This window comes from Eschrichtius robustus, chromosome 7 (assembly GCF_028021215.1).
Source record: "Eschrichtius robustus isolate mEscRob2 chromosome 7, mEscRob2.pri, whole genome shotgun sequence".
In the NCBI taxonomy this organism is placed as follows: Eukaryota; Metazoa; Chordata; class Mammalia; order Artiodactyla; family Eschrichtiidae; genus Eschrichtius; species Eschrichtius robustus.
Genome location: NC_090830.1, coordinates 71,669,426 through 71,695,458, shown reverse-complemented (window position 1 = coordinate 71,695,458; position 26,033 = coordinate 71,669,426). Strand labels below are relative to the sequence as shown.

At 35.6% G+C, this 26,033-nt stretch overlaps 1 protein-coding gene across 1 annotated transcript in view; it reads left to right on the top strand.

Moving 5' to 3' along the window:
• CTNNA3 (catenin alpha 3) overlaps nt 1-25,060 on the top strand; it is a 1,637,417-nt gene extending 1,612,357 nt beyond the window's left edge. Inside the window, exon 17 of the mRNA XM_068548855.1 lies at nt 24,773-25,060. Within this exon, the coding sequence (XP_068404956.1) occupies nt 24,773-25,060 (288 nt within the window). The remainder of the gene's footprint in view (nt 1-24,772) is intronic.
• Nucleotides 25,061-26,033: the final 973 nt, after the last annotated feature.

Below are 26,033 nucleotides of genomic sequence, written 5' to 3'. Positions count from 1 at the left end.
TGGAACTGTGAAATAAAGAAAATGCAAATGTAAGTTAGTACAAATTATCTTCATGGAATTGGTAGATCCATCCCTGAGAATCCTGAAAGGAAAGGGAGCCTAGCAAAATGCATTTTATCAGCTCCTTGCAAAACAAATACTTTATCCTTCCTTTGAGTGGTAGATTTTATTGAAGAATTGGATATGTTCAAAGATAGGACAAAAGATTAGTGTTATAGCCCAAAATTGTCTAGGCCTTAATAACCCAAATGCTGTATAGGGTTATACTAACAGGAGTAACTCAAATTTCATGGCATTGTAAAACTCTTGTGACTCCAGCTGCTTATGGGAGTGTACAGGAGGTGTATTTATATGTGTTCAAAAACAAGTGTAATTCTTCTGGCATTGCTACTTTTCTACTTGGCAGTCCCTTTTCTCTCGGTGATGTTATGGTTCTATTAGGTGGTGAAATCTCCAGTTCTGCAATGCTAGGGCCCAGTTTCTGCTTTAAAAAGCCACACGGCTTCCTAAAAGGAGTGACTATCTTTTATAGGTCCCCGATCAATGTTTATCTCAGGTGAAAAGTCTGACCTCCTTGTACCTAAGGTCTTTCACTCCTAAGTGAGCTTGCCTTTGGTCCTCAATGCAACATTTGTGCCTTGACCTCTTTCCATTCTCCCAGAAGTTTATCCTTTTTTCAGAGACTTCTCTGTCCATTTTTTCTTTCTTTCTCAGATTGTTGAACAAGATCTCAATATCATGCTGATTGGTTCCATACCTACAGACACTGTTTTCATTGAAATAATAATTATTTTGCTTTAAAACCTGGATTTTAGAGGTGAAAATAGATATGAATTAGGTGAGTGTGGTGTGGTTTCACAGGTAAAATAGTTTGCGATTCAAATTGTGAGGCAGAATGAACCAGGTGTAGGTGAGCAATCGCAAATGCAATGGTCATGCTTAAGTAAAGATATGACCTGGGAGAAAAATAAGAAGTGAGTGCAAAACGGAGTACCCATAGTATGAAACCCATAGTAAAGAGTTTCTGTAAGTTCTTGAACGAATAGTGCTGGAGGGAAATAGCTGCAACCAATGTTTCCATGATGGTTGGGATGTGGAATACCAGCTAGGAAAATGATGGCATCATCTTCCTCTGATTATTTTGGGCTGGGCTTAGAGAAGTGGTAATAGGATTTGAGAGAAGAATGATTTTAATTGCAAGTAACAAAATTTACTGTCAATGGTTTAAACCATAACAAGAAGTCCAGATAGTGGTTGCTCCAATATTTAATAATATCATTAAAGTTAGATTCTTTCCATATTTCCCTCTACCGTCATCTACTGTAAATTAGACCTTGAATCTTAGAAGATGACCGTATTATTTATTTCATATTGGTGTTATGGGGAACACCTTTGAAGGGAAATAATCTGTTTAGTCTCAGCCTCCAGTTCCCAGAGAACAGTAACTCTTTGTTTTTGTTTTGCTGCCATGACATGCATTCATATGCAGAACATATTTCTTATGAGCAGACACACTTCACTGAACACTGTATTGATAAAGTGGGCTTCTAGCTTAATTATTAGGAAACTAGTTTTAGTTCTTTTCTTTTTCACTCCAAGAAGTATATCAGAATGCAAGTGAGTAAAAGGATATAATTAGAGGCATAACCTTGAAGCCACTCTAATATATGGGAAAGCAATAAATCATTCTCCAATTTCAGTATTTGAACTATTATTATTACCAACAAATTCTGGACCCTGTGACACATGGCACAAGTAATTGAAATGCACCAGCGTGTCTGAACCCTGGGTTAAAAGCTGTCAACTAGAGGACAACCCTCTTCTTTCTTTGTGACCACTCTGTTACTGTCATTACATTGTTGTATTTCCTGGACGTGTAGATGTTCAAGTTGAATAGTGAGATTAAAAAGAGAAGAGAAAACCCTAGGCATCCAAAGTGGTAAACACTCACACATACACACAACACTCAGCACGTTGTTAGGCATGTAATAAACAGTCAAAAATCATGGTCTACAAAAATAGAGATTTACCTATAAAATCAAACAATTTTTATCAGAAAAATCAATCATTCTCTTGATTAAGACGCAGTAGGAAAATTATGAGCAATCACATTTGGCACACAGTTCTGGAGTACAGGAGTTAGACTGGGGAGTGCCATTCAGAGAAACTGAGTGGAGATCACTAACAGAGTTACATGTTCAACGCTTAAAAGCAAAAGACTCCCCAGATAAAAAGGAGGAATACCTCAGTGCAACATATTTGAGGGAGAACAAGAAGAGTGGGTTGGGAGGTCTCAGCCAGAGCAAAACAGTCCCAAACAAGACTTTTCACTAAATTACAAAATATTTATTTTTCTTGAGAGAGTAGCAACAGGAGATGGGTGAGCGAGCAGGGGATTTGGAGTTATAGAGATCTGGGTTTAATCCCAAAACCTCTTAACCAGGGACAAGGCGTTGAAATTCTCTGAGTCATAGTTCTTAGATACCTTATCTGATAAATGGGAAAAATAATACCTACCCCATAGGGTTGTTATTAGGATTATAGATACTATTTTAAAGCATATGGTCTTGACACAAGTTTACAAAATAGGGGTCACTATTACAACTTCCCCCTTCCTCATTCTTTTACTTTTTGCAATAACCAGTGGGAATGGAATGTTGTTGTTTTCAAAACCTTAGTAATATAATAATCATAGTGAATCAGTGTATATATGGTGCATTGTGCTACATCCTTAATCTGTCCTCATGGCAATCCTACGAGGTAGATGTTGTTGGTTTTCCATTTTACAGAGCAGAAAACTGAGACCTAGAGAAAGAACTTGTTCGGATTTAAGTAGTTTGTCTGCAGAGTCCATATTCCTAACCACCTGGCTCTCCTTCCTTCCTCCCCTCTCCCCACACATACCTGCACACCTATACAGTAACCTACCGACCCTGTGGGCTTTATTCTTTAAATTCACACAACAGCTAAGATCACAGTGATTAAAAAACACTCATGGCTTCATGTTTCTGCTGGTTGCCTGCTGAATTCCAGTGCCTGAGAGCTAGTTTAGATATCTACTGCTTTGGGGTTGGGGCTTGCTGCCAATAAAGTTTCCCATTTTCCAAGCAGCTGGGAGGAAACAACCAGCTGCTCTGAAATGCCTTTGAATCTCATCCCCTCAACTAAGAGACAGCTGTGATTATCTATAGAAAGACTCTGGAAGAGGGTTTTCTGTTTTATAAGACATTCTAGGCAAGACGAGAGAGATTTCTGATTTGAAAAGAGACTAAATTCCAGAACAGAACATTTTAGTATTTCCCCAATGTGGATGCTTTTCTAACCTCTGATATTTACTCAGATACAAAGTTTGTGAGTCTCAAATAAATAGAAGACGGTCATTTTTCAAAACACTTTGTTTTCCTCGAGGTACGTTTTTGACACCTGACATATTCCATGCTTCGCATTTGAGATGACAGCATTATGCTGTGCCAGGCTTTCCCTGGAATAATTTCTGAAGCACTGTTCTGTCTCGTTACCTGCTGCCCTTTCCTTACAGTGTGTGGATGAAGCAATAATGGTAGGAGTTAATGCTGCTGCTTCCTATCCTAGATTCAAACCACTGACACAGAACATGACTGTAATGTCTGTAGGACATAGCGGGCATGAGGCTGGAGTCGCACCCAGATCTACCACTTAAGTGAGATCACAGGAAGCATACGATATTAAAAAGGTACACAAGAGTCCAGAAAACTGACAGTTGTCTAAAGCGAGTCATGGTTTCAGTATAGCTCTTATTTTAATTGCGAAATTCAGTTTTTAATTTTAAAATAGAGACTAATGCTATATTTTATAGAGTTATGTTTAAACCATGGTCAAATCATCAAAGACTCTGGAAAATCTAGGTTGCAAAGGAAATTTGTAACGTGAGGTGGAATTTCAGATGTACTTCAAAACAGGGAAGGTGACATTTTACTGTCAGAAAACCACATCCTGTATATAAATATATAAAATGTGTATGCTTATCTGTATAATAATTTAGAGTTCATTTATGCACTCCCTTATTCCTGTAGCCTCTATTTTCCCAACAAAATAGCAAAACTTTTCTAAAGAAGTATAGGTGTGTTTGACAGCATCTTAAAGATCGTAAGTATGTAAAATCTTTGAGAGCTAAAGAAGCCAGCATTCTCCCATATTTTTTTTTTTTTTTTTTTTTTTTTTTTTTACTAAGAATAGAGGTAGGAAAAGAACCACTTGATTTTGTGTAAACATTTGTTTGATTTAATGAGAGCAAAGACATGAACTTTCTTTTTCAAACACACATAGTATTATAATCACAGAAATGGAAAGGTAAGTTCTGTGAGATTTTCTGAATGAAACCATGACACACTGAAATTGAGGGGATGTGCTAGCTCAGGCAAAAATCTTATTTTGCTAGTCATGGTCACTTTTGCTCCCAGAACCTTCCTCTACCCGAGATTTTTTTGACTACTACTTTTTAGCTAGGTTTAACCAGTGGGAGCAATCGGCATTCTATTGGCAAGCAGTCATCCACTTTCGGTGTTTTAGCTGCTTGTCATAGCTTCACCTTTTCCATTTCATTCAGTACTAGGAATGGTAATATTTCATGCTGATGGCAGATTGAGGGCTGCCTCACAGTAATCAATTTTCTGTGTTAAATTCCATGTTTGAAACACCTGAAATAGTTTATATCTTCCTCACTGGACCCTGACTGATACACTCACTGAAAGAATTGTGATGAGCAGAACTGGCTTCATGCTGATTTGAGATATATATATATGTGTGTGTGTGTGTGTGTGTGTGTGTGCGCGCGCGCGCGCACGTGCTGGGATGAGAAAGAGTCTTAGTACTTGCTCTTGCACCTTATTCTCAAGAAATGTTCTTGTGCTGTTCCTGGCTTTGCAAACGTAGGCAGAATTTGTCCTTAGTTTTGTTCCATCCAAATCTCCAAATTCTGTGTTGTATTATTTGCCAGTTGACTTTATAGATTTGTAAAAATCATAGCCTCATTATGTGCATGTGTACATGTATGTGTAGAGCCCTACCTAAGTATCACACTTAATCTTAACAACCAACCCTGAAAGGAAACAGAAGCTCAGGGAAGCTAATTAATTTCTTCCCTGACTGCATATCAAGGATGTGGTGAGTTGAGACTCAAATATAATAGGTTATATACTACAAAAATGATTTTATTCTTAGGCTATTAGACATATCTTATTGATATTACATTTAAATCACTGAGTGATCTTTATCTAAATGTAGGAATTTGGAATTTTCTGACAAATAATGAAAAGCATCATTTAATCAAGAATGCCATTTCTAGACACCAGAAAACTTTGTTTTATGGACCTTGGCTGTGGAATGTCTGGGAAATATTGTTTTGGGGAAGAATAGAATAATTGAAATCATGCCTATCTTTGAAAATATTTTATATATGGTTTCTGTACTTATAGTTCTATAACTTAAATATTTCATATAATTTTTTAAATTTTTATTTTATATTGGAATATAGTTGATTAACAATGTTGTATTAGCTTCAGGTGTACAGCAAAGTGATTCAGTTATATATATATACATGTATCTATTCTTTTTCAAATTCTTTTCCAATTGAGGTTATTACAGAATATTGAGCAGAGTTCCCTGTGCTATGCAGTACGTCCTTGTTGGTTATCTGTTTTAAATATAGCAGTGTGTACATGTCAACCTCAAACTCCCAGTCTATCTCTCCCCACTATTCCCCCTGGGTAACCGTAAGTTCATTCTCTAAGTCTGTGAGTCTGTTTCTGTTTTGTAAATAAGTTCATTTGTATCATTTTTTTTTTTTTTTTTTAGATTCTGCATGTAAGTGATATCATGTGATATTTGTCTTTCTCTGACTTACTTCCTTCACTTGGTATGGTAATCTCCAGGTCCATCCACGTTGCTGTAAATGGCATTACATCATTCTTTTTTATGGCTGAGTTATATTCCATTGTATATACATACCATGTCTTCTTTACCCATTCATCTATTGATGGACATTTTAGGTTGCTTCCATGTCTTGGCTATTGTAAACAGCACTGCAGTGCGCATCAGGGTGTATGTATCCTTTTGAACCATGTTTTTCTAGGGATATATGCCCAGGAGTGGGATTGCTGTATGATATGGTAGCTCTATTTTTAGTTTTTTAAGGAACTTCCATACTGTTCTCCACTGTGGTTGTACCAATTTATATTCCCATCAACAGTAGGAGGGTTCCCTTTTCTCCACACCCTCTCCAGCTATTGTTTGTAGACTTTTCGATGATGGTCATTTTGGGTGCTGTGAGGTGATATCTCATTGTAGTTTTGATTTGTATTTCTCTAATAATTAGCGATGCTGAGCATCTTTTCATGTGCCTCTTGGCCATCTGTATGTCTTCTTTGGAGAAATGTCTACTTAGATCTGCCCATTTTTTGACTGGGCTATTTGTTTTTCTGATATTGAGCTGTATGAGCTGTTTGTACATTTTGGAGATTAAGCCCTTGTCGGTCGCATCATTTGCAAATATTTTCTCCCATTATGTGGGTTGTCTTTTCATGTTGTTTATGGTTTCCTTTGCTGTGCAAAAGCTTTTAATTTGGTCCCATTTGTTTATTTTTGTTTTTATTTCCATTACTCTAGGAGACAGATCCAAAAAGATATTGCTGCAATTTATGACAGAGAGTGTTCTGCCTATGTTTTCTGCTAAGAGTTTTATAGTATCCAGTCTTAATTTAGGTCTTTAACCCATTTTGAGTTTATATTTGTGTATGGTGTTACAGAATGTTCTAATTCCATTTTTTTTTTTTTTTTTTAACATGTGCTGTCCAGTTTTCCCAGCACCATTTATTTAAGAGGCTGTCTTTTCTCCATTGTATATATTCTTGCCTCCTTTGTCATAGATTAGGTGACCATAGGTACATGGGTTTACTCTGGGCTTTCTATCCTGTTCCACTGATCTATATTTCTGTTTTTGTGCCAGTACCATACTGTCTGTCTTGATTACTGGAGCTTTGTAGGATAGTCTGAAGTCAGGGAGCCTGCCTCCTCCAGCTCTGTTTTTCTTTCTCAAGATTGCTTTGGCTATTCGGGGTCTTTTGTGTTTCCATACAAATTGTGAATTGTTTTGTTCTAGTTCTGTGAAAAATGTCATTGGCGATTTGATACGGATTGCAATGAATCTGCAGATTGCCTTGGGTATAGTCATTTTCACGACGTTGATTCTTCCAATCCAAAAACATGGTATATCGTTCCGTCTGTTTGTGTCATCTTCGATTTCTTTCATCAGTATCTTATAGTTTTCTGTGTACAGGTCTTTTGCCTCCTTAGGTAGGTTTATTCCTAGGTATTTTATTCTTTTTGATGCAGTGGTAAATGGGATTGTTTCCTTAGTTTCTCTTTCTCATCTCTTGTTGTTAGTGTATAGAAGTGCAACAGACTTCTGTTTATTAATTTTGTATCCTGCAACTTTACCAGATTCATTGATGACCTCTAGTAGTTTACTGGTAATATCTTCAGAATTTCCTGTGTATAATATCATGTCATCTGGCAACAGTGACAGTTTTACTTCTTCTTTCCCAATTTGAATTCTTTTTCTTTTTCTTCTCTGATTGCCATTGCTAGGACTTCCAAGACTATGTAGAATAAAACTGGTGACAGTGGACATCCTTGTCTTGTTCCTGATCTTTGAGGAAATGCTTTGCGCTTTTCAATGAGGATGATGTTAGCTGTAGATCTGTCATATATGGCCTTTATTATGTTGAGGTAGGTTCCCACTGTGCTCACTTTCTGGAGGGTTTTTATCATAAATGGGTGTTGAGTTTTGTCAAAAACTTTTTCCACGTCTATTAAGATGATCATATGGTTTTTATTCTTCAATTTGCTGATGTGGTGTATCACATTTATTGATTTGCAGAGACTGAAAAATCCTTGCATCCCTGGGATAAATCCCACTTGATCATGTTGGATTCGGATTGCTAGTATTTTTGTTGAAGATTTTTGCATCTATGTTCATCAGTGATATTGACCTGTAATTTTCTTTTTTTGTGGTATCATTGTCTGGTTTTGGTATCAGGGTGATGGTGGCCTCATAGAATGACGTTGGGAGTGTTCCTTCCTCTGCAATTTTTTAGAATAGATTCAGAAGGATAGGTGTTAATTCTGCTCTAAATGTTTGATGGAATTCGCCTGTGAAGCCTTCAGGTCCTGGACTTTTGCTTGTTGGGAGTTTTTTAATTACAGTTTCAGTACTTGTGATTTCTTCCTGGTTCAGTCTTGGGAGATTGTATCTTTCTATGAATTTGTCCATTTCTTCCAGGTTGCCCATATTATTGGCATAGAGTTGCTTGATAGTAGTATGGTCCTTTGTAACTTTTCCTTTTCCATTTTATTGATTTGAGCCCTCTCCCTTTTTCCTTGATGAATCTGGCTGTTTGTCTTTTCAAAGAACCAGCTTTTACTTTCATTGATCTTTTCTATTGTTCATCTCTAGTTCACTTACTTTCTGCTCTAATCTTTATGATTGATTGATTTCTTTTCTTCTGCTAACTAACTTAACTTTTTGGGATTTGGATCATTGTGCTCCAAAGTCCAAACTTCCTCCTCAAGTTTCTTGTGATGAAAGACACAGGGACTCATAAATATTTCAAGTTGTTTTTGTGTCTAATATTTCCTGTAACCTGTGTCAAACAACTAGGGTAAAAATGAGAGTATTATCTCTTCTCCATGGACCTCATTGCCTTATGATGACTCTAATGTTAGATGAAATATAAATTGCTATAACAACATATAAAAAGGTGTTCCAGCCTAGTCTAGGTATCATGGAATGCTTCCCTGAGAAAGTGATATTAATGTAACACCTAAGGGAAGAAGAGTTCCCTTGTGAAAAGGCTTGGAGGTGAGGAGAAATATGTGGCATATTTAAAAACTAAAATATTTTACTTAGTTTCATTGTATGGCTGGACCTCATAATGTAAAAGCAATACATAATGTAAAAGCAATAAATAAAGTTGGTTAAAGCAGGAAGAAGAGACAGACAAGATAATTTAAGCCTTTGGGATCTGTAACAAAAGCTTAGAATGAAGATGAGTCTAATGAAAATCCATCATCAGTGTACTGTAAAAGAAACGGGTTTTTTGTTGGTTTTTTTAAAGATCATTTTTAGTTTTAATGTAGAGAATGGACTAGAGGGGAGCAAAATGGATAACTGCAATATGTTTTGGGGCTCTAAGTAAGTTAGATATTGACCTGCTCTAAGGTAGTAATAGTTTAGCTTAACCCTGTCAATACCTTCCTTCTGTACTAACGGACCTTGGTGATCAACTAAATGAAGGAGAATGGTGAGTCCAAGGTAATTTTACTGTACAAAGTGATACTACAATTTCCCTATTGAGTTTATAATATGTTTAGAATTGAAATTCAGGCTGACAGACAGACAGTATTGTAAAAATTGAAATGAGTAGGTGGAATTCAAATTTTCTATGATTCTAACAAACATCACAGAAGTGTGGTATAAGTAATACTTTATATTAAACCTTAGTAAATCAAAGAAGCATGTTTTTATCTTGAGAGGAACCAAATCAAAAGTAGTCTAAATGTATATATAACTGAGGAGGTACTAGGGAGTAAAAATGGAATAATGTAAAATATTTCATTAGCCTCCCAAAACAAGACAGGAAAATAGATAATATGAAAATATGTAAAATGAAACAATGAGTAATATGATAGTTGTAAACATAACCTGAGGAACCACAACACTGAATGAGATATATATTAGAAATATTTTCAAATACTGGTCAATAAATATCAGAAGACCATAATCTCTGAGAGAAGGAAAACAAACAAGGTCAGCTCCAGATTTCTTCCTAGAGACAATTTGTGGACTGTAGAAATGTTGCAAGAAACAAGACCAAAATACAAACAACTAACAAAAAATCCATTATATATGCCAGCAATGAAAAATTGGAGAATGACATTTTCAAAATAACTTTTATAGTAGCATTAAAAAATAATTTAATAGGGAAAAATCTATTGTCATATATGCAAGACGTTTAAACCAAAAACAACAAACTCTCTTCATAGATTGAGAGTCAATGTTGCTAAGTTGTCATTTCTATCCAGCTTGATCCATACACTATACTAAACATAATCCCCATCAATATCCCAGTAGGCATTTTGTAGGACTTACTTACTTACCAAACTAATTAATTTTATAAATCATATAGCAATTCAAATGACCTAAAATAATCAAATCGTTTAGGAGAACAAGTTTATATTCAATATATTTTACTTCCAAACAAAGTTATATATATATATAGTATTTAAGATAGCTAGATAAAGAAAAACATAGAAATGGAACAGAATTGAAAGTCCAGAAATGGACTTACCCACATATGATGATCAATTTAATTTTGACTGTGAGTCCAAGATAATTTAAAGGAGAAGAGTATTTTCACCAAATGGTGCTTGAAAACTGGTTGGTTATCAATAAGAAATAAATGTACTTGTACATCACTCCATAAACAGAAATCAATACAAAGTTGGCCCTAGCCTTAAACATAAAACTACAAACATCTAAATCATAAAAGAAAATCTTTGATAAATATTTCATCAAATTTAAAAACTTGCACTTCTCAAGAGACTCAGACAAGAACCTGAAAAGAAAAATCAGACTGGAAGAAAATATACAAAGGACTTGTATCCAGAATATATAAAGAAAACTTAGAAAGATGGTAATCCAAAAAATGAAGCAAAATATTTAACAGATAAAAATGTGTGAATATTCATTAAGTACTCTAATATATCCTCGACATCATTAACAATCAGAGAAAAGCCACAGTAACATTTCACTTCATACTCACTAGAATGTCTAAAATTTAAAAGGATCAAAAATACCAAATACGGCCTAGGATGTAGAGCAATTATAATTTAATATTATTGCTGGCGGTAATTTAAAATGGTAACATAACTTTGGTCAACATTTTGATAGTTTCTTATAAATAAAAACATACTACAAAATAATTGTACAAGAATGGCCATAGCATCTTTTTTCATAATAATAAAAATTGTAAAAAAAAAAAAAAATGCTAGTCAACAGATGACTGGATTAGTAAGTTTTGGTATACATATAAAATTTAATACTCCTCAACAGTAAGAAAAGGTACATCTAATCTATAGTGATACAAAGAAAGATCAGTTGTTGCCTGAAACCTGGGATGGGGATTGACTTGACTTGACTGAGAAGAGGCTTAAGGAAACTATCTGATATAAAACAACACTGATATAACAATACTAAAGTTTACTTTCCTGTATTCCTGACACACATCAAATTTGACCACATGTTGGGTCATAAAGAAAGCCTCAACAAATAATAGTACATTTTTGAAATCATTCAGAGCATGTTCTCTAATTACAATAGTATTTTAGGTAGAAAATAAAAAGAAAACTGGTAAATCCTCTCTTACCAGAAAATTCAAAAAAATAAGTATCTAGTCCATGAGGTAACTAAGAAATCGATGCTTAAATATTGAAAACATTCTCTGAGATGGAAGATGAATAAAACAATACCTGGTATCACCACTTCTGTACTGGTATTTCTACCTAGTGTAATAATACAAGGGAAAAAAAGAGAAAATAAAAAAGAAGAAATATAATTGTCAGTATTCATAGATGACATGCTTTGTATACTAAGATAATCCAAAAATCTGAAAAAATATTTAAGAATTATTAAGTGCATTTTGCAACGTCTCTAGATGCAGGTTAGTATAAACATATAAGAATATGCTCAGCTTCATTACTTATCAGGGAAGTGCCAATTAAAATCTTAAACATAAACCTGACAAAATGGCTAATGTGAAAAAGATGGGGAAAAAGGCATAGGTGAACATGTGTTGCAACTGGGACTCTCATATATTGCTGGTGGGAGTGTAAACTTGCAACAGCACTTTGGAAATCTGTGGATATGCATTTATTATGACTCTGCAATTGCACTCTCAGGTATCTACCCAACAAAATTTCATATATTTGTTCACCAAAATATACATGCCAGAATAGTTATAAATTGCTATTCATAATAGCCCCCAAATATGTAAAAGTCCATCAACAGAAAAATGGCTAAATAAACTATATACTCTTTATGTAATGGAATAGGATAGCAGAATGAGAATTAATTGATCTTATAAATGAAATGATTGAAAGAAACCAGATATACAAGATTACACATTAAATTACTTAACATGTGTTATATATTTAACACATATGTAATGTTAGATATTATATATTTTAATTATATATTAAACTGTATATATTTAATATGTGTATATATCTATCAGTATCTAGTAGAAAAAAAGGGAAAACGTACTAAGAGTTTGACTGCTTGAGAATAAGTGAGAAGTGAAGAAAATATTGTCAGGGAGTATAGAAAACCTTTCAAAAAGTCTGGCTATATTTTAAGATAGGGTTTCATGAACATTTAAATACTACAGTGAAGGTGGAGAGAGATCAAGATGGAGGAGTAGGAGGATACTGGGCTCACCTCCCCTCAAAAACACATCAAAACTACAACTACCTGTACAGCAACTCTTGATGAAATCAACCTGGGGCCTAGTAGAACTGCTCTTCTACAACCAAAGCTATAAAGAAAGATCCACATGGAGTCTGGTAGAAAGGGAGGAGAAGTGATCTGGTTGAGAGACACATCCCTAGTGGGAGACAAAGAAGAGGAGGGATATCACAGACTAGGGGATCTTCCCAGGGGAAAACATGGTTCAAGCCACATATCAGGCACCCCATCCCTGGGATTTGACACTGGCAAGATGAGCCCCCTTAGCTGGTTTGAAAACCAGTGGGGATTGATTACTGGAGGGCTGTAAGAAACCAAGACTCTACTCTTGAAGAATACACACAGACTTGCTGATTCTCAGTCACAGCACAGAGACAGCAAATTTAAAACTGCCTGGGGCTCTGTGCCCCTCAGCCTACACCAGGCTCCTACTCCAGACCCTCTTGCTTCAGTGCTGCTCCCCACTAGTGCAAGGCAACCATTGCCAACAAGAGTGCACAAACTTGGAGAGAATGGAGGCAGCTACTCCCAACTCTCTCATCTGTCCCTGCACACACTTGGGAGGGAGCAATGATAGCTCCAGGCAGAAACCACCATCACAGGAGCATGTGTCTCTTGCCCACTTGGGAGGGGTGGGGCCAGCTCAGTGGTGTGGCATCAACCTCTCCAAACATGATCCAGTCTCCAGTCAAGGAATACACACAGGGAAAAATGAAACAAGCACAGAAGTGTAGCCTCAAGCCCCTAGGCCCCGGCCACATCTGAAACCAAGTCAGAGACTGCCACCACACCCAGGAGAAACCCAGCTCTCTCAGGGCCTCAGCTCCAGCTCCTTGGGTCTCACTTCCAACCCCAACAGGGCTGTGATGGCCATTGAGCATAGGAGAAGCCACAGTGTGCACCTGGCTCAGGCTCCAGCCCCTCCAGCTCTAGCCCTATATCCCAAAAAGATTTTAAGAAAATTGAAATCATATCAAGCATCTTTTCCAACCAAAGCTCTATGAGACTAGAAATCAATGACAAGAAAAAAAAAAAAAAAAAAAACTGCAAAAAAACACAAACATGGGGAGGCTAAACAATATGCTACTAAACAACCAATGGATCACTGAAGAAATCAAAGAAGAGATCAAAAAATACCTGGAGAGAAATAAAAGCAAAACACAATGATACAAAATCTATGGGATGCAGCAAAAGCAGTTCTAAGAGGAAAGTTTATAGTGATACAAGACCAATTCAGGAAACAAGAAAAGTCTCCAATAAAAAACCCGACCTTACAACTAAAGGAACAAGAAAGAGAAGAAAAAAACAAAACCCAAAGGTGGTAGAAGTAAAGAAATCATGAAGCTCAGAGGAGAAATAAATGAAATAGAGAATATTAAAAAAGATCAATAAAACTAAGAGCTGATTCTTTAAAAAATAAACAAAATTGGTAAACCTTTAGTCAGACTCATCAAGAAAAATAGAGTGAGGTCCCAAATCAGTAAAATGAGAAATGGAAAAGGAGAAGTTATGACCGACACCACAGAAAAACAGAGGATCATATGAGATCACTAAGAACAACTATATGCCAATAAAATGGACAACCTAGAAGAAACAGACAAATTCCTAGACATGTGCAGTCTCACAAGACTGAATCAGGAAGAAATAGAAAGCATGAACACAGCAATTATTAGTAATGAAATGGAATCAGGAAAAAAAAAAAAAAGAAAATCCCAACAAACAAAAGTGCAGGACCATATGGTTTTACAAGTGAATTCTACCAAACATTTAGAGAAGAGTTAACACGTATCTTTCTCAAACCATTCCAAAAACTTGTAGAGGAAAGAATGCTTTCAAACTCATTCTATGAGGACAACATTAGCTTGATATCAAAATCAGACAAAGATATCACTAAAAAGAAAATTACAGGCCAGTATCACTGATGAACATAATGCAAAAATCCTCAACAAAATATTAGCAAATCAAATCCAACAATATATTAAAAGGATCATACATCATGATCAAGGGGGATTTATTCTAAGGATGCAAGGATGTTTCAATATCCACAAATCAGTGTGGATAACAAAAGGAACCATAAAAAAATCACATGATGCATAAAAAGCTTTTGACAAAATTCTACATTCATTCATGTTAAAAACTCTCCACAAAGTGGGTAGAGAGTGAACATACCTCAACATAATAAAGGGCATTTATGACAAACCCACAGCTAACGCTATACTAAGTGGTGAAAAACTGAAAGCATTTCCTCAAAGATCAGGAACAAGACAAGGATGCATACTATCACCACTTTTATTCAACACAGTATTGAAGTCCTGGCCACAGCAATCAGAGAAGAAAAGAAATAAAAGGCATCCAAATTGGAAGGGAAGAAGTAAAAGCGTCACTATTTGCAGATGACATGATATATAGAAAACCCTAAAGTCTCCACCAAAAAGCTGTTAGAACAAAAAAAAACGATTTCAGTAAAGTTGTAGGATACAAGATTAATATACAGAAATCTGTTGGTTTTCTATATACAAATAATGAGTTATCAGAAAGAGAAGTCAAGAAAACAATCCCATTTACAATCACATCAAAAAGTATAAAATACTTAGGAATAAATTTAACCAAAGAGGTGAAAGATCTATATTCTGAAAACTATAAGACATTGGTGAAAGAAACTGAAGATGATATAAATAAATGGAAAGAGCCCATGTTTATGAATTGGAAAAATGAATATTGTTAAAAATATCCATACTACCCAAAGCAATCTACAGATTTAATACAATCCCTATCAAAATACCCGCAACATTTTGCACAGAGCTAGAACAAATAATCCTGAAATTTATTTGGAACTACAAAAGACCTCAAATAGCCAAAGCAATCTTGAGACAAAAGAAGAAAGCTGCAAGTTATCATGCTTCCTGACTTCAGACTATACTACAAAGCTACAGCAGTCAAAACAGTGTGGTACTGGCAGAAAAACAGACACATAGATCAATGGAACAGAATAGAGAGCCCAAAAGTAAACTCACAAACTTATGGTCAATTAATCTATGACAAAGGAGGCAAAAATATACAACAGGGAAAGAAAGTCTCTTCAAGAAGTGGTGCTGGGAAAACTGGACAGCTACATGTAAAAAGCATGAAATTGCAAAAACAGAAACAGACTCACAGACCTAGAAAACAAACTTATGGTTACCGAAGGGGAAAGGTGGTGGGGAGGGATAAATTAGGAGGTTGGGATAAATATATATGCACACTACCATATATAAAATAAATAATCAACAAGCGCCTACTGTATAGCACAGGGAACTCTACTCAATACTCTGTAATAACCTATATGGGAAAAGAATCTGAAAAAGAATAGATATACATGTATGTATAACTGAATCACTTTGCCGTACACCTGAAACTAACAACATTGTAAATCAACTATATTTCAATATAAAATAAAAATTTTTTTAAAGTATGAAATTATAACATTTTCTCACACCATATACAGAAATAAATTCAAAATGGATTAAAGACCTAACAGAAGACCTGAAACCGTAAAACTCCTAAAACAAGACGTATGCAGTATACTTTTTGACATAAGCCTTAGACGTATTTTTCTGGATCTGTGTCCTCAGGCAAGATAAACAAAAGCAAAAATAAACAAATGGGACCTAATCGAACTTAAAAGCTTTTGCACAGTAAAGGAAGCCAACAATAAAATGAAAACACAACCTACTGAATTGGAGAAGATATCTGCAAATGATATGTCATATAAGAGGTTAATTTCCAAAACAAATAAACATCTCATACAGCTCAGTATCCAAAAAACGAACAATCCATATTAAAAAATGGGCAGAAGATCTGAATAGACATTTTTACAAAGAAGATATACCAATGGCAAACAGGCACATGAAAAGATGCTCAAGATTTCTAATCATCAGGGAAGTGCAAATCAAGACCACAATGAGATATCACCTCACACCGGTCAGAATGGCTACCATCAAAAAGACAAGAAATGATAAATGTTGGTGAGTATGTAGAGAAAGAGAACCCTAGTTCAGTGTTATTGGGAATGTAAATTGGTTTGTGGAAAACAGTATGGAGGCTCCTCAAAAAATTAAAAATAGAACTACTACATGATCCAGCAGTTCCACTCCTGGGTATATATCCAAAGAAAATGAAAACATTAATTTGAAAAGATATATGCAGCCCAATGTTCATAGCAGCATTATTTACAGTAGCCAAGATATGGAAGCAACTAAACATCTATCAAAAGATAAATGGATAAAGTAGATGTGGGGGGTGTGTGTGTGTGTGTGTGTGTGTGTCAGGAAAACAGAACATTACTCAGCCATAAAAAAGAATGAAATTTTGCCATTTGCAATAACATGGATGGACCTGTAGCATATTATGCTTAGTGAAGAAAGTCAGACAGAGAAAGACAAACACTGTATTTTTTCACTTATATGTGGAATCTAAAAATACAACAAATGTCAGTATAACAAAACAGAAATAAGACTCACAGATATAGAGAATAAACTAGTGATTAACAGTGGGGAGACACAAGATAGGGGTATGGGATTAAGAGATACAAACTTCTATGTATGAATAAATAAGACACAGGATGTAATGTACAGCACAGGGAATATAGCCAATATCTTATAAAAGCTTTAAATGTATTATGATCTATATCACTGTGTTGTACACCTGAAACTAACATTGTAAATCAACTATACTTCAATAAAAATATAAAAAATAAACAAATACTACCGTGAAAAAGCCAATAGAAAGGAATAGAAGGAAGATGCATTGGTAGAAAATAATTAGTAATTGTGCAAAATCTCCAAGAAGGCAGAGAAGGAATAGAATCTAGGATATAATTAGAAGTATCATTTATAGAGAGAAAAAGAGATAACTTTCATTTTAATAAAAATGGACAAGAATTAAGGACCAGTTCTGGCAGTTTCATTTTGCTGCTTCTGTTTTCGTTACTGTTTTGTTGTTTGTTTGCTTTCTTGTTTGTTTTATATTTTAAGTGAAGTAATCTGCAAGGGTATAATTAGAAGTATCATTTATAGAGAGAAAAAGAGATAACTTTCATTTTAATAAAAATGGACAAGAATTAAGGACCAGTTCTGGCAGTTTCATTTTGCTGCTTCTGTTTTCGTTACTGTTTTGTTGTTTGTTTGCTTTCTTGTTTGTTTTATATTTTAAGTGAAGTAATCTGCAGAACAAGTGAGAATGTGAGGTGACAAAGGTTTGATGAGAGTGGAAGTTTGAAACAGTGTTTGGGTAGAATGGGTACAATAATTGGCTAAAGACACAAAAGCGTTGTCTGTCACCTTCAGGTTGGTGGCCACCAATTTATCTAGAAACCCATCTGGCCAGTGAGGGGATTCTCTAAGAGACAGTAACCTATGGATCAGTGCTGGGAACATGGACATCTGTCTTCTACTGGTTGTTTGTAGCAGACAGAAGCAAGCTAAGAAATGTTTACTACTGCAACTAGAGGGGTTAAAATGGTAGAATGATGACGATCAAGACCGGTTGAAAAATAGTACTGAGGAACGTGAAAAGGTCTATGAAATGGAAGTCCTTACATGGATTGGAGAACCGATGCTATTTGGATTTTTAGCTTCACACAACCTAGTTTTTCCTTACCTAAGGTCATGCAACAGATGAGTGTACAATCTAGGACCAACAACGGTGCTTTCTTACTCTCAGCACAGAGTTCTTGCAACGTCATTAAGATGTCAGGTTGAGTATTATCAGTAGATGTCTGTGAAGAGGGCAGAACTCAGAGCGCTGCCTGATGCTGGAGAGAAGAACAGCACAGGCTGAAACACAGAGGGTCAGAGAACCATGCCAAACCCAGCCCCTCCTGCTAGCCCTACTTAGTAAAGAATCTGTGTAACTAGTAGCTGGGGTATAATTGTTATAGAAAAGTAGTTCTTCAGCTAATCATCTGCCTTTAAGCCAACATGACTATAGGATAGCTAATCACTAACATTACCAATAGTATTTCTAAAATAGGCCATTTCAAATAGAATTAAAAAGTATTCTGAGTAGCCACCTGAATTGGTGTTATGTTTTTTATTATTTCATCTACATAAAATGTTTTTGGCCTGGAATATGTGCTTTAGAAAACAGTAAGATCTGAAAATGCTTTTTGACAGGATAATATATTACAACTGAATAAATGTCATATTTCATTTCACGTATGGCCCTTTCAGCAGTGTTAAATTTCTTTAGTTATTCCATACATTGATTTTCCCCCTTTCAACTTAAGTTGTCCTTTTCTGTTGTCATGATCTAATGGAGAGCTGGCAAAGGACAAATTTACAAGATGAATCCTATCAGTGGCCCACTGGAATAACTCTTCATATTCAAAGAAGGCACCACCTTCTCAATTTAATTATAAGCTTGACAATTTCAATTTGGATGTATAACTCCATTTTGACTAGCCTTAACAAAGCCCCTTATCTGATTTTCCCATTAAGCCAGCCTGGCTCTTTAACATTTTTGAATGCAACCTAAAAAGGAGAATGTTTTCAATACAGGCCATTCTTCTAAAAATCTGTTCAGAAACAAAAGTATGTGTTAAGCAAGTATTTGGATAAAACTAGGTCCTCAAGAAAAGTTCAGGGTGGATACTAAAAACATGTTGAATTAGATGATGTATTTTTGCTAACAAATGTGTATTTAAATATTTCCTATGGTGTACAACTACCATTATTAGATCAATTATAAGTTAGGAAGACTATAACAGTGTTTACTCTTAAGAAATATTTAAGCTGTCACTTGTTATCTACCAACACACATATGTAATGCCCTTTAACGTTACCTATGTTGACCTTATTTCCAAATACTTTAACTGAGCATTTTAAAACTAAGTGCAGGTTAACTAGAAACTCCAGGATCTGGGGACAAAATCCTGGTTTCTACTGCAAAACCAAGGCAAACAAATTTACTTAATTTTGTTTGAGAATCAGAAAAAAAGTTTGCTTTGTATTTACAGTATGACACATTTTAAAGATGAAGTAAATGTTATACAATTCCACGTCCTAGAAACTATAATATGATTTGTTTATGGTTTATCTTTGCCTTATTGATATGTTTACTGAGCTGTACATTTTAAAATTTTAAAAGGTTTTGTTAGACAATATCTTTAATCTGAAAGTCTTCAAACTGGGGCTTATAAGGATGACTGAGTATTTCTATTTCCTATTTCAAAAAAATGCTGCTTGGAAAATAATGGAGTATAAACACTATCAAACCATCATCCTAACAAAATACATTGGGGCAAGTAAGATACCCTCATTTTTCTTAGTACCAACATGCATGCAAAAATTCTATGACCTTTCTAAAAACAGTTATTGAATAGTCATTTTTTTAAAAAATGTTTATTTTATTCATTTATTTATTTGGTTGTGCCGGGTTTTTTAGTCATGGCAGGTGGGCTCCTTAGTTGTGGCACGTGTGCTCTTTTAGTTGTTGCCGGCAGGCCCCTTAGTTGCGGCATGCATGTGGGATCTAGTTCCCTGAGCAGGGATCGAACCCAGGCCCCCTGCACTGGGAGCACGGAGTCTTAACCACTGCGCCACCAGGGAAGTCCCTGAATAGTCATTTTTTAAAATTTTAGACATTGTATTAATGTTGGTGCACTTTCTTCAACTGTACAATATCTGAAAATAAATACACATTGGAAGTGACATATTACTGAGGGGCAGGGTTGTGTAATGGGTAAAAGTACCAGGTACTTGAACAACACTGCCTTGGCTCCAATTCCAACCCTACCATTTAATAGCTGGGTCGCCTTGAGATAGCTACCAAACCTTCTGGTTCCTTTGTTTCCTCATCTTTAAAATGGAGATAATAATAGTACTCACCTCATAGGATTGCTGTGAGTTAACTTATGTCAACTGTTTAGAACAGCACCAACACATAGGAAACACACAATAGATATTAGCAATTATTACAAGCTGTTATTATACTTGGAGCCAGACCACACACATTTGCCTTTCAAGTACTACTTTTGTGTAGGTGCTACATCCACCAGGGGTCTTTAAGTTCAGGTAAACATTGAGACTTACAAGAATATCATAGGCTACCCTTGGCACCAGTTTACCTAGAAGGTTATAGGACAGGAAATATATTTTTCCAGGCAACACCAGGCTTTTCTCTCCACAGGAGTCCCAGCAACTGTAGTTGCCATGGCAGTTCACACAGGGGTTGGGGAGCTATCTATGCTTTCCCCAGGTGACAGCCCAGGTGCACGGGTGTGGGATCTACATCAGTGGGAGTTAGCAACCTCATGCAAAACACATTTCTGACAAAGGTCTTGTCTCCAGAATGTGGAGAGTTAGAGTAGTATAGTACAAGACATTCTGGTGTTCTGACATAACGTAGATGAGGAACTTACAAAATTAAAAGAAGGAATAATTAGCATGTCTTTCTTGGATATTCCTCTTAACTATCAATAATTACAGTAAGATTTGAACAAAGATTTGCCAGCAAACATTCCACCCTGATGTAGTTGTTGAGGACTTTTATCACAGGTATTTAACTTCGAGTTTTGTAAAAAGATCCAGCCATTTTATGTATACATGAACAAAATTTTGACATTTTATGAGGAAAAAGAACATACCTTTTATTGTTGTTATAATCCTTTTCCACAGCAAAGGCTTGCAGACACATGTCTAACTAGGACCAAGCCTTTTGTCTGAGAACATTCTTAGAACTGGACAGATTTGTACTGTAGCTTAACTGAAATCACAGATTACATACTACAAAGCACAAAAGTGACATTACAATAAAATGAACTAAGATCTGTCAAATGATAATATTGAGAAGGACTCTATTTAGACGGTCTTAATTTGGATTATTTGCAAAATACATCTTGCAGTTAGAGCCAGCACTGAGCACCATCTCTATCTATATTCATGTAGATCCTCAAAAAAAAAGAGGCAGAACTTATGAACTATGTCCGATTTACTTTTGAACATAGACAATATTGAAGATCTTATTGTGACATTAATAGACCCATAAGTTCAGTTACTTTGAAACCATATCAGTATTGTAAGAATAAGCACAAGTCAGTCACTACCATGAGAAGGATGGCTATATTCCTATTTACTATGGTAGGAGAACAGACTTCCAATTTATATAGATCACAGGCCTTTAATTTGGATCAAGATCTTCTTTATTTTTTTTAACCTCATCCACTTTTATGGAAAGAAGGCAACAGGAAGCTGCTTATATGTACTTGCATGCAAATATTTACATATAACCTTAGAAGGTTTCAGGGCCTTAGAAGCCATTTCATTTCTCAGTTGATACCTTGATCCAAGAACACTTCATCCAAATCAGAGAGGAGTGTTACCAGATGTTAGGAAAAATAGCTCGTTTTATGGCAAACATTTCAAGTTACATCTACTTAGAAGCCTTTTCAGTTGATGAAAGTGATTTGTAATGGTAAGAGAATTTTTGGACCTGAGTTTTATAGTCTGATTGGTTTACGCTACCAGGCCTTTAGAGTAAAATAACATTCTCGCTTGCACAGGTACACTTGTGAAATTCAGAAAACCTTGTTCAAGAAATTGAACACAGAGATCCCAAACTGGTACATTACCCTACTCAAATATGCTTTGTTTCCACAAAGGGAATTCTTTTGAATTCTTCCCTTGGAGGATTTTTCATTACACTAAGCCTGGTAAGAGGACTTATAATACTTTTTGGAGACATGAAATTGTGCAGTTATTCTCTATGAGTAGGCCTGAGGCACTGCTTAGGCCTCAAACAAAATTTCCTACCATTTGCTTGGCTTGTCTGTGCCCCTTGCTTGTGTGGCCTGTGATGTGGCTAATAGCAAAAAGTCAGGCATCTTAGGGAATATAGCTCTTGGACCTCAAAGATCCTCATAGAATGTCTTACAAGCTTTCCTCATGAAATAACAGTATTCTTGCAGCAATTGTCCTAATCTGTCTGCAAAACTAGTTTTCATGCTCTCCTAGAGGGATAATTTGTCCTGTGGTTTTCTTCAGTCTACTGGAGGAGAAGTCCTGCTACAGTCATTTAGGATTTTAAAATAAAAAGATTTGTCAGAGGCCAGGATAAGAAATCACAATGGTACAGACAGGGCTTTGCTGATTCAGTGAGGAAAGAAGACAAGTCAATTTCCACAGTTTAAGTCATGAATTTAACTTAAACAGCCTTTCAAGACTATAGGTTTATGTATAAAACCCACTTGTATGGGTGGGTTCATTTGCTTCAAAAGCAAATGAAATAAATACAATCTATACATGACAAGATTACAGAGTCAAAAGGAGAAGAGAATGTAAGTTTTAGGGTGGGAAGGCCAGAGGCCCTGGTGAAATCCTGAATGACAGCAGGTCACTAGGACCTTCTTCTCCAGAAGACTTAATGGCAGCACAGAGCCCTCAGAATACACCAAATAGTTTCATGTTTGAAAGAGAAGATTACCAAGGATCCTCAATACTATTCAGGTTAATTCATCATTTAGAAAAACTTTCTTCTTACTACAGTGAGATTGGAAACTACTTTCAGAATCTAACTAGCTCTAGGAGGTCTTTAATGAAAATTGCTAATTATTAAACAGCAGACTTCAGCGTGCAGTTTGTCCACAGAGTAACATTAATAACAAAGTGTGTTATTCTATTCAAAGTCTGTCTTTTTTTTTTTTTTTTAAGTTGTGTACAGATTCAGAAGTTCTAAGTGTTCTCTGAAATACATGTGAGTGCTTCATGAAATCCTGTTTAATGTTTGTAAAAAAAATTTGTCATTCCTGACACATACAAAGATTTTACATTTCTGGCTTCAATAAGTAAAAAGACTCAAAGATGTGTAGTTTTCAAGTATTACTGCCTTTCAAATTACATATTTTTTGGTGTTACCTTTTCAAGGATTTCAGGGTTGGCATATAATGGAGCTAATTACATTTTCCACCCAGGAAGCAGCCAGCTAGACCACTGCCCCAGGCACATAACCTGAGCTTACTACTTTCCTTCGCTCATTTATTCTGTGTGTGAGATGAGACTCCTCGAACTGCAAAGGTGGAGTACTCAGGCCAGTCAGCTGCTGATGGATTTCAGTAACTACAGAGGCAGTGTCTGAGCCTCAACCTGACAGCACACACCACAGCCAGGTGACAGTGGAAGCGCATCTTCCGTATGAGTTGGCTGTGGATGACAATCTGCCAAACTAAAATAATGGAAGAGGCATTAGTTATATAAAAATGAACCAACTGGGCTTAGCTCTGAAGTATTTTGCAAGATTCTAGGAATATCACCTCATTTTGCCCTGAGATGGTTTTAGTGAACAACCCAGAGAACGTAACAACAATTACAAAATAGAATTATGTGGGAAAAGGTGTCTTTTAGTAATTTCATTGGTATATCTTTATAATTAAGCAATTTTGTCAGCCTTCACAAGAAACAAAGGAAATATTTAATAACAACCATGTGGCAGTCTACTAGGCTCTTTACACGTGTTATTTACCTTCAATAAGTACTCTTTTCCTATTTTATATCTGAGGAAACTAGGATGAAAATAGTTAAATGATTTGTTTATGTTACTAAATGGCAGATCTGGAATTTAACCAACTTTGACTGAAAAGATCTGTTTTAACACACTGCCTGATAGGTGTTAAGAATTACGTGTTTTTAAAAAAGAGACTCTTGTAGGTGGAATTATTTGGGAAATATTCATGAAAATGAGTGGTATACATGCATGTGTATATGCATATGTGTGTATGATATTTATCGTAGACTACGAATTCCCTGAGAAGATTCTTCAGTTGTTGTTTTATTAAGTTACTTATATATGATATAGCTTTTACTGTAGACAGTCATTTCTTATAAAAGGTGTGAACATTAACCCTGGAAGTATGGAGATCCATTACAAAGAAAGCAGTGACCATCTGGTTCTTATGATATGATACAGAAGGTACAGAATTGATTTCACTGAAAACCAAGAAAAAAAATCTAAGCTATCATCTTAGAAAATAGAATATGGATCTACTTATGCATCAGATGACTAGATAAATGATAAAATATAGATTGATGTGATAATTTACACAGGTATATAAAATGAGGAATAACTCATTCGTGTCTGGGATAAAAACAAAGTGGCACATTTCATTTTCTGTAACATTAAATCTCTTTAAATTCCTGATTACATTCTCTGAATAACAGTTTGGTTTTTGTTTTTTTCCTACAGTTGGACAGTGTCACCTCCCTGATCCAAGCAGCCAAAAATTTAATGAATGCTGTAGTGCAAACAGTGAAAATGTCTTACATTGCCTCAACCAAGATCATCCGAATTCAGAGTCCTGCTGGGCCCCGGCACCCAGTTGTTATGTGGAGAATGAAGGCTCCTGCAAAAAAACCCTTGATTAAAAGAGAGAAACCAGAGGAAACGTATGCAGCTGTCAGACGAGGCTCAGCAAAGAAAAAAATCCACCCAGTGCAAGTGATGAGTGAATTTAGAGGAAGACATATCTACTGAAACCACTCTTCTACTCTAGTGTTTATATTACAAAGTCCTGGCTAAACACACTGCTTTATTTTTACACTTGATTAGTTCTGTAAGTTCACTAACTTAGAATTTAACCCACAAATAATGTAAAACATTGAAAGCCTAACCAACATGAGCAACATATATTTGGGATCATGCCATTGTCATTTCTGTATGGCCAGCACCTAATAAGTAATCAACAGATGCTTGTTGAATGAATGAAATCTTCAGGTGTCATTCAGCCTTTCCCATCACAGAGAATATCTTATATTCATTACTAAATGAACACAGGAGACTCAAATGAGTCCTGTTCATCTGTAACAGCTTAAGTATACTCACCTTTTTCACTTTGAGTTAAAATAGTGATATGAGCTCTTGACTTGGTTTTCAATGGAAACAAAAGATTTCATAAAATACTTTCCCATTTAATCTCCATACTTCCTTTATCTGATGTAACCTGACAGACATGTGTGATTCCTTCTACAGGAAAAAAAAATTCAATCTCTAGATATTTGTGACAACTGTCAACTGATTGGGCTAATATCCATCAGAAACTAACCAAGCTTGAGCAATCAAGTTACTTTCTGGATTTTCAAGGTCCGCCTTAATTATTGATGAAACAATTTATTAACATTATAAAGTTTACAATGAGTTTTCATGCCACAAATGTGCATTTCAGGACTCCACTGTGTTCAGCAGTTCTGCACGTTGAGTTTTGGAGTTAGAAAGGCCCACCAGAATACTACATATATGGAGGAAGAGTTATCAATCATCCATTGGGGAAATGGGCATTTAACTCTATCCCCAAGTGAGTTATGATTGATAACAGAAATGCAAGGAGTTCTGCATGACTCCATTTGTATCACCTTGCAAGTGTAATTAAAAGGAAAAGGCCAGTTGGAAAAACATTTTGTCATTGAGTAAAATATAACTCAAAAAATGTGTGTGAATTGTACCACTGAAC